General features: G+C 35.8%; 1 protein-coding gene across 2 annotated transcripts in view; it reads left to right on the top strand.

The window, feature by feature from the left end:
* LOC145209446 (dynein axonemal heavy chain 8-like) overlaps positions 1–14,214 on the top strand; it is a 32,016-nt gene that overhangs the window by 1,234 nt on the left and 16,568 nt on the right. Inside the window, exons 5-41 of one of the 2 annotated variants that reach the window (XM_080079732.1) lie at positions 60–255; positions 352–515; positions 648–824; positions 890–1,003; positions 1,093–1,200; positions 1,350–1,451; positions 1,649–1,792; positions 1,858–1,997; positions 2,062–2,227; positions 2,290–2,502; positions 2,703–2,825; positions 3,130–3,297; positions 3,492–3,644; positions 3,992–4,161; positions 4,471–4,590; positions 4,667–4,840; positions 5,212–5,397; positions 6,113–6,296; positions 6,505–6,653; positions 7,084–7,252; positions 7,328–7,508; positions 8,907–9,028; positions 9,137–9,312; positions 9,531–9,764; positions 9,926–10,098; positions 10,338–10,514; positions 10,766–10,856; positions 10,926–10,996; positions 11,126–11,208; positions 11,488–11,651; positions 11,755–11,857; positions 11,924–12,028; positions 12,213–12,374; positions 12,770–12,994; positions 13,201–13,373; positions 13,652–13,830; positions 14,022–14,209. In XM_080079732.1, coding sequence (XP_079935858.1) covers positions 60–255; positions 352–515; positions 648–824; positions 890–1,003; positions 1,093–1,200; positions 1,350–1,451; positions 1,649–1,792; positions 1,858–1,997; positions 2,062–2,227; positions 2,290–2,502; positions 2,703–2,825; positions 3,130–3,297; positions 3,492–3,644; positions 3,992–4,161; positions 4,471–4,590; positions 4,667–4,840; positions 5,212–5,397; positions 6,113–6,296; positions 6,505–6,653; positions 7,084–7,252; positions 7,328–7,508; positions 8,907–9,028; positions 9,137–9,312; positions 9,531–9,764; positions 9,926–10,098; positions 10,338–10,514; positions 10,766–10,856; positions 10,926–10,996; positions 11,126–11,208; positions 11,488–11,651; positions 11,755–11,857; positions 11,924–12,028; positions 12,213–12,374; positions 12,770–12,994; positions 13,201–13,373; positions 13,652–13,830; positions 14,022–14,209 — 5,727 coding nt within the window. Of the gene's footprint in view, positions 1–59; positions 256–351; positions 516–647; positions 825–889; positions 1,004–1,092; positions 1,201–1,349; positions 1,452–1,648; positions 1,793–1,857; positions 1,998–2,061; positions 2,228–2,289; positions 2,503–2,702; positions 2,826–3,129; positions 3,298–3,491; positions 3,645–3,991; positions 4,162–4,470; positions 4,591–4,666; positions 4,841–5,211; positions 5,398–6,112; positions 6,297–6,504; positions 6,654–7,083; positions 7,253–7,327; positions 7,509–8,906; positions 9,029–9,136; positions 9,313–9,530; positions 9,765–9,925; positions 10,099–10,337; positions 10,515–10,765; positions 10,857–10,925; positions 10,997–11,125; positions 11,209–11,487; positions 11,652–11,754; positions 11,858–11,923; positions 12,029–12,212; positions 12,375–12,769; positions 12,995–13,200; positions 13,374–13,651; positions 13,831–14,021; positions 14,210–14,214 lie in introns of those variants that run through there. The other variant, XM_080079731.1, reaches the window with a different exon arrangement.

A 14,214-nucleotide genomic window follows, 5' to 3' on the forward strand; every position in this document is an offset into this window, starting at 1 on the left:
ACTAAAAGATCTTATTTGTTTCAGTTCCAATTTTTAAAATGTTGATTTTGTGCTTTTAGGAGACCAACTTTGGTGTTCTGGAAGTTGAAGAAAATGGTGGACTTTTGCCTGCCATTCGCCAACTAATGGCAAGCGTTTATCTGCCCACAATTCAAGCCATGACAAACTGGGGAAGTTTGACTGAAACTCCACATGGAAAGAAAACAAAAGATGCCTTTATACAAAACCTTGAAAACTTTGTTCATTACTTGGACAGTAAGTTTGATGCAAGTTTTAACACAAACTGTAGCAGTTAGTAGAACACATATTTAATGTTTGGGGAATAGATTTGTAATTTTGTGTATGTGTAAGGTGCACAGATGAATGTTGATGGTGCTGTTAGACTCCATGAAGCAACTGAAGTTGATCTTGATAGCATTAAAACAGCTGCGGATTGTGCTGCCGCTGCACAAGATCCAGAAACTGTTGCAAAACTTGAAGAACTTGTTTCATGTTGGAGGAAACAGATAGAACAGGTAAAAATTAATATATGTAACTTAATACATGATGTTTTTGTCTGCTAAAAAAAACGTGTGTTTATTGTGCTTCAATTGAACATAGCTGTAAAAATTGCAATGTAAGTTTTAGACTCAATGGTGTTTTTGTAGGTTCTGGCTGAGAGTGAACAGATGAGGAAGGAAGCAGATGACACAGGTCCACTTGCTGAACTTGAACACTGGAGGTTTTTGATGGCTAAGTTCAACTCATTATTAGAGCACATAAAAGGCAGTCGGTGTAAGGCTGCCATCAATACATTACATGCTGCAAAGTCAAAGATTTTGAAGGTTTGACTGTTTATTTTGATACCAGATTGCATTAAAATCAATTGCATGTTTGTGTTTTCTAACAGGCATGGCGCGAAATGGATGCCCAGATTACCAACCATGCAAATGAAGCAAAGGACAATGTCAAATATCTCTACTCATTAGAAAAGGCCTGCAACCCACTGTACAATTCAGACCCAGTAAGTACGCACAAGATTTGTGCTAACCTACATATAAGTGCAAAATGTGGAATTGAAACAAATTCTCTCTTAACAATGGAATATTTCAGGTAAACATGATTGAAGTGATACCAACACTGATAAACATAATCAGTATGATTCACAACATCTCTCATTACTACAACACATCACAAAGGATGACTTCATTGTTCATTAAGGTTGGTAAATCACAATTATGACTGTTAAACCAATGGTTAAACCATTTACGCTTTGATTACATCATTTATTAAATTCCCTTTTAAAGGTACATTAACAAATACTGGCTTAAAATTCGGATCAAATTTGGTGAATTTACAATCTATTATAGGTTACAAATCAAATGGTGACTGCTTGTCGAAAATACATTACTGAAAATGGGCAAATGAGAATTTGGGATCAAGACAGTGCTATTGTCAAGCAGAAGATTGCTGTAACTATACTTTTATATGTTGTAGCAAAGTTGCAGTTTTATGAGCATAAACTTTGTTTTGGATGATGCATTGGTTTTGTCTGTTTTGCCTTATCGCAGTATCATACCCATCAAATAATGCATAAAATTCTTGCCATAAAACTAAAGCTGTAGATGACATGTACACCTTACCACCATGATATTTTTTTGTATTTTAGGATTGCATACGCCTGTACAAGGAATATGTGGACAGTTTTCAAAAAATGAAGCTTGATTTGCAAACTGGTCCTGAAAGAAATCTTGATTTTTCAGAAATGTACATTTTTGGCAAATTTGATACCTTTTGCAAAAGACTTAACAAGGCTAGTTAACCACACCTTTGCGGTAGACTCGACAAATGAATTCTTATTTTTCTTTTCTGCACCAGATTACAGAGTTGTTACAAACCATAGAAGTATTTTCGATGTTAAGTGAGAGTAAAATAGAAGGTATCGACCAACTTGCCAACAAGTTCCAATCTGTTGTTACCAACACCAAAAAGAAACCATATGACATACTTGACCATAGGTATTGAATGTATTATACATTTTGTACATGTAAACCATTTGATTTTTTTATTGGTCTTTTGTAGAAAAATCGACTTTGACAATGACTTTGAGAACTTTAAGGAATCTATTTATAATTTGGAATGTCAGTTGCAAAGTTTCATGGACGGATGTTTTGATCGAGTCCAATCTGCAGCACAGGCTTTGCTTCTGTTAAAGCGGTTTGAGAAACTTAGCATCCCATGTCTAAAGGTAAACAGATGTGTTTTATTTCCATGATGGTGTATGAACAGGAAAATAATGACTTTTGATAGAGTGACATTGCCGATAAATACTCTGTGATCCTGAAAACATTTGCTCAAGAAATTGAGGAAATCAAGAAGTTGTACCAAAAATTTCGTGATGATCCTCCAATACCAAGAGATATGGCCCCAATCTCCGGCAAAATTATGTGGTCTCGCCAACTGTTTCGCAAGATTGAGGAACCAATGGAGGTCTTTCAACAGTTTGCCCCAGAGTTGCTCAAGGTAGCCAACCTGTCCTAGGGAAACTTTGTTTGTTTTATTTTGCTGCACATGTTTAGATGTTCTTTATTTATATCTATCTATGTATGTTTGTGTGGTTCAGAGCATAACCCTTAGAAAATCATTTAAAAACTAAATAAGGCTTACTACTCTTCCAATTAAAACTTTCCACTGATTGTTAAAACCTGATATGTGGTTAACAGGACAAAGATGGTAAGGTGCTTGTAAAGAACTACAACAGAATGGGAAAAATTCTAATGGAATTTGAGGTTCTTTACTACAGAGCATGGTGCAGAGAAACTGACAACATCAAATATGCTTTGCAGGTAATTTTTATTTGCGGAGGTATTTGTTATTATTACACATTGAATTCAACTTGCAAAAACTAAAAGTTGTTAGTTGCTCAATGCTATTCCCATTAGGCATGTGCTGCAAAGGAGCTTGTATCTACTTTTATCAGCAGCATTTAGCTATCCTGATACCCTGTGATTCCATAAACTTTCTAGAACAATTATGTTGAAAAATGTCAACACCGCACACATATATCTCAAAAGTGTTGGGAATAATCCTTTCAACAGCCTCATTGTTTTTGTGAAAACTTCAGTGTAAGTCAGTGTTTTATGACATTAGGCCACACTGTTGGTTCGCCATCCTGAAACCAAGCAACTTTACATCAATTATGATCCTCAAGTTCCCGCCATGGTTCGTGAAACTACTTGTATGATCAGAATGGGGTTGGAAGTACCTGAAGTGGCCACAAATTTACTGCGTAAAATTGATGATCTCAAAGAAACAAAGGTAAACAATTTTAATTACTGTCCCATGTTGCTCATGTCTGTTGGAAAATGTTTGCATGATTTTTTCAGTTATAGGAAATACTGTTCATGCTCTTACTCTTTTTGTCTGAGAGTTTAAAACCAAAGTAGCCTATGTCCAGTGATTAAACGGAGTAAAGTTGGCTTTGAATGCTTAAAGTGTTGATGTTATTATAGGAAACACTGGAAACCTTGCTAGCAGAATATGAAAAAGCTAAAGAGAGTATACCACCCATTTTCATGCCTCTTATGAAACAACATCTAAAGCAAGTGGATCGTGCTGTGCGACATGGCCTCATATTTACCACATGGAGCTCGCTTAATCACAAGGTAAACATCTTTTAATTAGTCCACAAATTAATGATTCTAAAATGGTTTTATGTTGGCATCATAGCTTTTGGCACTGTAAAGATTAATAAGTGCAATTTATTCCTGATCAGTACTTCATAATGTTTATTCAAGATAGTTTATTCATGTTGATAAAAGTTTGGAGTCACAGGTGACCAAATGAGATCATACTGCAACCTAGGGTAGATTTTGTTTTTCACCCTATTAACTTCCATGGTTTACTGTTTATGTTAATCATGTAAACCCCAAGCAGGTAACTTATTAAAGAAACATGTTGTCAAATGAGTTATGCATTACTTTAATGTTACTCGTGTTTCATGGTTTTTCAGTTGTTTTTCCACAATGTTGAACAAGAGTTGAACCAGTTAAAGCGAGTGATCCGTGAAGTAAATGATCTGAAGGAAGCTCGAATTGATGATATGCTGCAAGATATGGCAAGCACTGTTCTGATTGACCTTGATGATGAAACTACATACAAACTACAACAGTTTCTTTCATGGTATTAAGTTGTTCTGTTATATACATTTTGTTCAGCAATAGATAAGTTGAGAAAGCAACGGACAGGATGATTCCAGTTTTAAGTTTAAATTACGGGTTTTGTGTAGCAAATTGTGTTAAGTTTCAATCAAGGCCGACAGTGTAGCAGAGCGAGCCTTGGTTAAAAATACTAATCCACTAGATTTTGTAAGTTGAGTATTGAGTTTACATTACCTTATCCCAAGTAAAAAAATGGTACTCAGAACTGGTCAGGCTGTTACAGAACCCTTTTTCCCCCAAATCTAATACTAAAAGCTCTTTTTTATTACAGCACCAAGGAGCATGCTGATAACATGGCAAAATACTTAAACAGAAAAAGTCAGCACATTGAAAATGCTGTGCAAGATCTAATACAAGTATTTGCGAAGCATTCTGGAAGGAATGATTTTGTGTGAGTTAAATGTACAAATGCAAAATATTAATTCTAAATTAAAATCAACACTGTTATTGAATGGCACTTTTACCAGTTTTAGCATGAATGCATCTGCCAGCTCCAAGTCAAAGTACAAGGACAGCATTGATTTCAATGATGATGATGCTTTTGCTGTGGAGTGTGAAGAATTGGTTGAGTATTTCAAAACAAGAACTCTCGAAGCCTTGCTTAAATGTACAAGACAATCACTTGATCTCATCAAACGAAGGTGAACCATGCTCGTTCCTATTTCTTCCCTTTTTATGGGTCCTCTTTCTGAAGGGGACACATATTGTTTTTGTTTGTATTTTTTTCTGTCAGGCACTGGTTTGCTTAAACCATTTGGTCAAGAAAGGGTTCAACTTATTTAAAGTTACACATATACATGTTAGTTAGTTATGCAAAGTTGATCCTCTCAAAGTTTGACCACAGATGACCCAATGACCAACAAGCCCCCAAAATGTAAAATTTTAAAATGACATTACTTACAGAAGTACAAGATCCAGCAGTTTAACACTTTGTTGGTTGGTGCGTTGTAAACTAGGTTAAATCATTTTGTACCATGTTATACTTGTCTTTGTTAATCGGAACCTTTTACAGAGTTTTCTACCCCAAGTCATCGTACAGCAGACGAATGGGAAGTTCACAAAGCGCAGAAGGAGCAGTGTTACTCACACGGGAGGGGATGTCACCACTACTTGTTGCCAACATTGAACTTGCAATTCCCAACATCGAACTCAAGCCCAATCTAGAGGAGATGCAAGTTGTAATAAATGAAGCAGCAAGGTTATATGCATATTTTTGTGTGTCTAACTGGTCATTAGTTGTATGAATAGTGTTTTTGTGTGTATTGCGTGTCATAACCATAAAAAGTTTAACAAACAGTTTTCATATAAAATCCCTGCTACAAACTTTTTGTAACATATTACAAGCCAAATAATAACAATGTTCCAGAATACATGGGACCTTTATTATTTAGCAGCTACTGAAACAAATTTTTACAGTTAGGCACAAGATGAGAGTCTGAATTTCTTGTAAATCATGTTTTTGCTAAAATCGTTTAAAATTTAACCTATTTTTGAATCAAAGCATGGACTTGTTTATATTCTTTTACATCAGGGCTGGGCAACCTGCGGCCCTTAATTAAAGGTTGTGCGGCCCGCAGAGACGCTTGGATTTCAAAAGTACTGGCAAACGAGTCCAATTATTACATATTTTTAAGCTGATTAATGCCCCTGATGCTAGTTTTCTGCGATCTGGCAAAATATGGCTAGAATCAAATAGGAATTATACTTGTAGCATATTTGGTAAGAAACGAAAAAAAATCACTTTGTGTTATGCACATGTGCGGCCCGCGATCAAATTTTGACATTTATAATTGGCACTACAGTAACAAAGGTTGCCCACCCCTGTTTTACATTGTCCAGTTCCAATTACTTTACGTGTAATTACATGTAACATTTCATGGGGCAAAAAAATAAACAAACTCTTTTTACTTTAGATGTGTTGTTGAAGTCAGTCGTGGAATTCTCTGCTGGGGACAAGACTTGTCAGAACTCGAAGGTTATAACAATGAGGGACGAGGATCAGCAAATCGAACTTTCAAGCGGGATGATTCGAAGAAACAAGCAAGTAATGCTGCATTGCAACAAAGCTCCTTTGACAAACTGCAGAACCATTACAAGGTTAGAACTTTTCACCATGTTTAGAATATTTTCTAGATTGAGGCAAGTGTTTTTTATCACAAATCCCAGTTTACACCCATAATGATGGTATGAAAATAAAAAATGTATATGTGACCATTTTGGTCATAATTTTTTGGTCATTTGTTTCACAATGTTTGCACTATACTCAGTATACTCTCATTATTTTTTGTTTTTAAATAAATGACAGGCAATTTCGGAGCACAAGGACATTACAAAGCTAGTAATGATGCTTGCCAGTGCAATGAACAGTATGAGAGATCCAGTACATCAAAACATCGAGCAGTTTAATACATTTCACATGCTTTGGGAGGAAGAAAGAGAAACCAAGGTCAAAGAGTGAGTATAAAGAAATACTACATGCATTGAAAAACTTTTCCTTAGTGCTTGCTGCCTAATGCAGTTCAAATGTGTTAAAAAGCTGGATTATGTCAAAAACCATCTTATTTAAACTGAAACCCTGCTGCAATCAATAGTTTAATGCTATTGCAAATTTTGCAAAAGTGAGGACTAATAAATAATTATATCATGCTCCTTTTATTGAAAATCCCTTTCATTTTGACTTACCTTAGTTTTAATCTCATTTTTTTGTGTACATGAGACATAGACTAGCAATTTCCATGCATAGTCTTTCCTTAGTTTTGGTGCAGTCCCTATTAGGAATGTGTACTTGAAATGGGTCAATGTCCACTAAATATAAATGTAGACCAGGTTTTGTATTCAAAGTAATCAGTAAAGATGAACATAGCTTCCTAATACACTGTTTTAGATTTATGTCTACCAATCCATTGCTAACTGAGTTCCGCGGTGAAATCATGAGGTTTGAGGATGTAAATCAGAAGGTTGAGATGCTTCCATCATCTATTGAAGTTGGTCCTCTTCTGTTGTTACCTGAAAACATCAAATCCTCTCTTACTGTTGAAACTAAAGCCTGGAAGGTACCATAACTTGACATAATCAGAAAAACCATCAAGATTGCACCACCAAATAATGTCAAAAATCACTTTTCCCAGGTGAGCTTGTGCAAATGCCTGAATCAAGAGTATCGAGCCAAAATGGAAAATCTGCATGAGTTTATCAACGAGTTTTCAAAGCGACTTACTCGACCAATCAAAGATCTGGATGACATTCGTGAAGCTATGAAAGCTCTTGACACCATAAAGTCAGAATTTACAAGGATTGACTTTACTCTTGGTAAATGATGATGGGGTTATTTTGCATATATTTTAAACCAAGTGAAATTGTCAATGAGTTTGTGTCAATCTATGCCAGTTTTAGTATTATTACAGCACATAGTTATTTTGTTTACTGTATATCTTGCCTATGCTCTTTCAGTTAAAAGATCTTTGTCAAATTGGCCAAGTGGTTAGCCCAACTGCCCTATGCTCAAAATGCGGGTTCCAATCCTGTCTTGGCCACTTTTTCTCTCATGAGCAAGAAACTTCAAATTGCTTTAAACCAGTGGTCCCAAACAGGGGTCCGCGGACCAATTGGGGTACAGCAGTTTTAGAGGGTCTGCAATGAGAATTAGCCTTTAAAGCAATTTCAAAGGGTATGCAATGTACAGCAATGATTGTGAGTCTTTGGTTAGTTAATGTTTTCAACATTATAGCTGTACTATTGTGCTATACTAGAAAAAATATGCTTTGTTATTTGATAATATAGGTTGTTTTAGGATGTCTCTTGTGACATTATAAAGCATATATTCTAGTGATGCACCGAAGTTTCGGTTGGCCGAAACATTTCGGCCGAATCCGTTGTTTTCCAATGTTTCGGTTTCGGCCCGAACTTTTTTGAAAATTCGGCCGTAACCGAACTTTTTTGTTGCATGGAATCGAAGCCTTAAATTTCATTTTCGCCCATACGAAACACCATAAATTAACTATATGTTATATTCATAAATTACGAGCCACGTTGTCTGCAATATTTACAAGTTTAGCAAAGCTTACGCATTGTGAAAGTTATTTTGGTTTGTCATAATTGAGGTCACTCGTATCAACAACAAAAGTTTCAGTTGAAAACATCCATAAGAATTTTAGGTTCGGCCTGATTCGGCCGAAATAATTCGGCCTCAAGGCCGAATATTCGGTTTCGGCCCGAACCTTTTTAGGCGGGTTCGGTGCATCACTAATATATTCTGCTGCACTACCAGCTATCAGTGAATCGTTCATATTAGTTAGAAAGTTGTTACATTAGAAAGAATCGTGACTGCACTAGTGTACATGGGTTTTGCATTTTTCGTATAGCATCTTGTGATTTTTTTAGGGCCACGAAATATCAAAATAATTGTAAAGGGTCCACCAGGCAAATTTTTTAGAAAAGTTGGGGAAACGCTGGTTTAAACAGTAGGAACCTGATGGTTTTACTAAACTGTCACCAACTCCTGAAAAAGATTGAAAAAAAAGGTTTTAATTGACTTACAATAAAACGGGCAATTCCATGTCTAACTTTTTGTGAGCTAAACACAGTTAAGTGTTGCTTTTATACTGAAGACAAAAATAAAACAAACAAAAAATGCTTTTGTACTTTAAATTGGATACTACTGTGTTAATATGTTAACCTTGCTCACAGCATACATTTGTGCATCCACAGGTCCTGTGGAAGAAGCATATGCCATTATGCAGAAGTTTAATGTGAAGGTCAACCATGAAGAGATCAACAAAGTGGATACACTAAGATACAGTTGGAACAAATTACTCTCGCAAGCAAATGTGGTGAGCAAAATATATTCTCTTGCATAAACCTGCCCAGGGTGTACAGCCGTTGTAGTATAGATAGGAAAATAAGTAAAGTAAATCCCAATTGATGTTATTAAACTTCAGATCCAGAACAAGTTGTGTGCAGTGCAGCCAGAATTTCGAACAGACCTTATTGAAAAGGTTGAGGCATTCCATATTGCTTCTGCAAATTTTCAAGATTCATATGACTTGGCTGGTCCAATGGCTGAAGGAATCTCCCCCATTGAAGCTAGCGATCGCCTTCAAGTTTATCAAAGCCGGTTGGTTCCATGCTTTTGTTGCAATAACAATAATAAATGTTTTTTTTTACTACAAGCACCCAGTACACCATACGTGGAACTGGGCTAAAGATGCTTAAGCTAATTGGACCACATGTTGTTGTATTGCTGAGTTACATATTCCTAAATAATTAACCTCCGACAACAAATGACTAAATATTTTAATTGCGGCCATTGATTGTTTGTCTTTTCACTTTTAGATTTGATGATTTGTGGCGTAAATTCCAAACCTACAATGCTGGAGAGGAGTTGTTTGGATTACAAGTTACTGACTATCCCAGCCTACAGAGGACCAAGAAAGAACTAAATCTTTTGCAGAAGTTGTATGGGCTGTACAATGCTGTGATGAAATCCATTAATGGATACTATGATATTCTGTGGACTGAAGTTAACATTGACAAAATCAATCAAGAACTATTGGACTTTCAAAACAGGTTGTTAAACATTTTTTGATGTTTTAAGTTTCCAACTTCCTAAACGTGTATGTCTTGTTTATCATGTCTTCCCATTGAGGCTTGTTCTTTTTAGAATAGGGGTTGTTATGCCACATTGTTTTATTAAGCTCCTGATGATACACAATATGGTTTGTGTGTAGGTGCCGCAAATTGCCAAAGGGATTAAAGGAGTGGCAAGCTTTCCTTGAACTTAAGAAGAAGATCGATGACTTCAATGAAAGCTGTCCTCTGCTTGAGCTGATGTCAGATAAAGCTATGAAGCGCAGACATTGGGAAAGGATTGAAAACCTGACCAACTATACCTTTGACATTGGTATTTATCTGTGACTAATTATTACATTACCATTTTTCTGTACTTATTAATATTCACTTTCCCTAATCTCATCTAAAGTATCACCATACCTGACTGGTCCAAGACCGATGCTCAATGGGTCACATTATTTTAAAGAATACATTGTGCCAACACTCACTTACAAGTGAATTTGAGTGCAAGGGCTCCGACCACCCTAAACTATTTTTTTAACGTTGTTAGTTACTAGTACCATTTTACAGATAATGAGAATTTCCAGTTGAGAAACATCATGGGTGCACCCTTGCTCAAATATAAAGAAGACATTGAGGACATTTGTATCAGTGCTGTAAAAGAAAAGGACATAGAGGCCAAACTGAGTGCTGTGATAGCTGAATGGAGTGCTAATACACTAAGCTTTGCTACATTCAAAGCTAGAGGCAAGTATCTAGATGAGATCAAGTATACAAAGTTTATGTTGTTGATTTACAAGTTTAATGGCCATGGAAGCCATTTTTTGACATAAAGAAGGGGTGTGTATCCTAAAAATTCCCCAGTGAGTTGTAATTATAACTAATGAGCAAGTTAAAGTGCATGAAAGCTATGCATTTAGATAGATATAAAAATGTGCATTACAGAGATTCATAGCAAAAACTTACATAAGTTTTAATGCACTTCTTGGAATGCCCAGGTGAACTTCTGCTGAAAGGTCAGGAAACATCTGAGATTATTTCTATGTTAGAGGACAGTCTGATGATTCTTGGCTCTTTGCTTAGCAATAGGTAACTGTCATACATCAGTATAATCTGTAAACCTTTGCGAGCAAAAAAATGTATTTCGTTATTGTCCAGGTACAATGCTCCTTTCAAACCACAGATACAACTGTGGGTTCAGAAACTTTCCAACACTTCCGACATCATTGGTGAGGACTTTTGGACAAATAATATACTTTTGGCCAAACTATGTTGAATACGACATAAAACCAATCTACCTTCAATACATTTATTTAAATTTTTGATATTACTTTACTGATTAAAATTTGTATTTGCAGAGAACTGGTTGATTGTACAGAACTTGTGGGTTTATTTAGAAGCTGTGTTTGTTGGTGGTGACATTGCTAAACAATTGCCCAAGGTTTGATAAGTTGTCTTTGTTTTTAAGCTCCTGTGGCCTTTCGACAAAGTTTTTGAAAGTAATTTTTAAAATGATTAGGCTGATCTTTTTCTTTGAAGTGCTAAGATATTGTGAATTGATGTACATATTTTTCTCATCAATATTGTCTTAATTTTCCCTCGAGCACGACATGTGAAAACATAATGTTTGAATATGTTTTTTTGCCTGTTTCCCTTTTGCGTACTAAGCGTTATAACACACTTTCTATCTTAACTCTGACTCTGAGTCTTGTTTTTGTAGGAAGCAAAGCGATTTGCAAATATTGACAAGTCCTGGGTGAAAATTATGACAAGAGCTCATGAGACAACCAACGTCGTTCAATGTTGTGTCGGTGATGAAACACTTGGTCAACTTTTACCTCATCTACTAGAACAGTTGGAACAATGCCAAAAATCTCTTACTGGGTAATTCTTAATTTGTTAAAGTGCTTTATTTTATCCCTAAGGTTTTGCATGAAATTTATTACCCATTTAAATAACTTGTCCATGTTTTGCTATTATTTCATAGATACTTGGAACAGAAGAGACTTGTGTTTCCACGGTTTTTCTTCATATCAGATCCAGCGCTGCTTGAAATCCTTGGTCAAGCTAGTGATTCACATTCTATACAGGTACATTTTTTTTTTCAACTGACTTACATGGAATGGTAGTTCTCTAACATTTTTACAATCTTGTAGAGTCATCTGCTAGGAGTGTTTGAAAATGTGAATCGCATTGATTTTCATGAAAAGGATTATGATCGAATGATGGCATTTGTCTCCAAGGAGGGAGAAACAATCATGGTATGTACTGGGAATTAACCATGTGTCACATGTTGATACTCAGTCACCAGTTGTCCAGGATTGGTGTATTATATTTTATTTAACACCAAGGTTATATTTTTATCCAAAACAAACTTATACAAACTTCTGTTGACTGTTATTGATCTTTGGATAACAACTGCATTTACTTTGTTGTATAACACAGCTTGAAAAGCAAGTGATTGCAAAGGGTAATGTAGAAATTTGGTTGGGGGAACTGTTGAATGAACAACAAGCATCATTGCATTCTGTAATTCGAGATGCAGCAATTCAGCTGTCTGACCCTGGCTTCCAAATACATCCATTCCTTGAGGCTGCACCAGCACAAGTAAGATCAAATGTTCAAGTTGTGATATTTCAAATTGGGATTACTATTTCGGCTGTGCAACAAAATAGTCTTGATTTTACTTAACATTTAAAAAAATCTTCAAAAGTGCGATAATAAAGTTTTGTTTCATTTTTTTATTTCGGTCAGTGCATCTGATTGCTGTTAACCACTGAAGAGGTAAATTAGCTCACCAGTTACATGAAAAATACTATTTGGTAGTTGTTGCGGTTGTTAGTTGTACTGCAAATGCACAGTTCAGCAAAATATTATTGCAAAAAGTAGATTTTACTCAGTTCATCAACAAACATATGCATTGCTGAGTTGCTTGACTATCCTTAATATGCCTGTTACATAATACCAAGCACATGGAAAACCTGAACTCTGTTGTCAAATAGGTTGGACTTCTTGGTCTACAAATGTTGTGGACTCGCGATTCAGAAGATGCTCTCACCAATGCAAGATATGACAAAAAGATCATGCCAGTAACAAATCAGAGATTCCTGGAACTGCTCAATGCCCTTATTGCTGTTACTACCAAAGAACTCACTAAGTTTGACAGAATTAGGTTTGAAACCCTCATCACAATTCATGTCCACCAGAGAGACATCTTCAATGACTTGGTTAGTTAAAATCATTTAACATTGATCGGTTACAAATCTCTTTGAGTTACAACAATGGTTTAACTTGTAAAGTGCAATCATAAGCTAAAAATAAATAAACGTGAAACAAAAAAATCTAAAATAGCTGTTTACTCATTTGAAATAAGAATAAAATTAGACTTGAAATTAATGTTGCAGGACAGATAAATACACATGTAACTTTTTAGGTAAAAATGCACATCAAGACTCCATTGGACTTTGAGTGGTTGAAACAGTCACGATTCTATTTTAACAATGACACAGACAAGTGTCTGGTAAGCATCACCGATGTTGACTTTATATACCAGAATGAGTTTCTTGGATGCACAGATCGTCTTGTCATCACACCACTTACTGATAGGTAAAGACTTTGTATATGTGTACTTGTTGTGGTGTTGAATAATGTTGTCATGTCACAAAGAGAAATGTGCACAAAATTTTGACAGTTGAAGCTCATATCCTAATATGAATCAGTCATTCCTCGTTCTGCCTACTGGTGATAAAATGTTAAAAGAAGAATGTCAAATTGAAATAGATTCATGGCGTACCTTGAAAGACAATCAAGCTCCTCATAAACACGACTTTAATATATTTTTTGTTACATATGTGCTTGCTTTTCAAACTTTTATGTGTTTTTAGGTGTTACATCACATTGGCACAAGCTCTTGGTATGAGCATGGGTGGAGCACCTGCTGGGCCAGCTGGAACAGGAAAAACTGAAACAACAAAAGACATGGGAAAAGCGCTGGGAAAATATGTGGTTGTGTTTAATTGCTCAGATCAGATGGATTTCCGTGGTTTGGGAAGGATCTACAAAGGTATTGATGTCATAGTTTATTCAACAAAGTTACTTGTGACTAGTTTTCAATAATAAGTCAAAGAGAATCATTGACATTAATGTGTGAAGCATGTACCAACGGTGCAGGTCACTTATACAAAACATTATGTACAGGCATGATATGCGGTAAATCTGAAAAACATTATAATCATTTTTTTGTAAAACTCACAGGGCTTGCCCAATCTGGATCATGGGGTTGTTTTGATGAGTTCAATCGCATTGACTTGCCTGTACTGTCAGTAGCAGCACAACAAATTTACATTGTGTTGACTGCAAAGAAGGAACGCAAGCCTCAGTTTATATTCACTGATGGTGACAATGTCAACCTCAACCCAGAGTTTGGTCTGTTTATTACAATGGTAAA

This window comes from Phallusia mammillata, chromosome 1 (assembly GCF_965637545.1).
Source record: "Phallusia mammillata chromosome 1, kaPhaMamm4.hap1.1, whole genome shotgun sequence".
NCBI classification, from domain to species: domain Eukaryota; kingdom Metazoa; phylum Chordata; class Ascidiacea; order Phlebobranchia; family Ascidiidae; genus Phallusia; species Phallusia mammillata.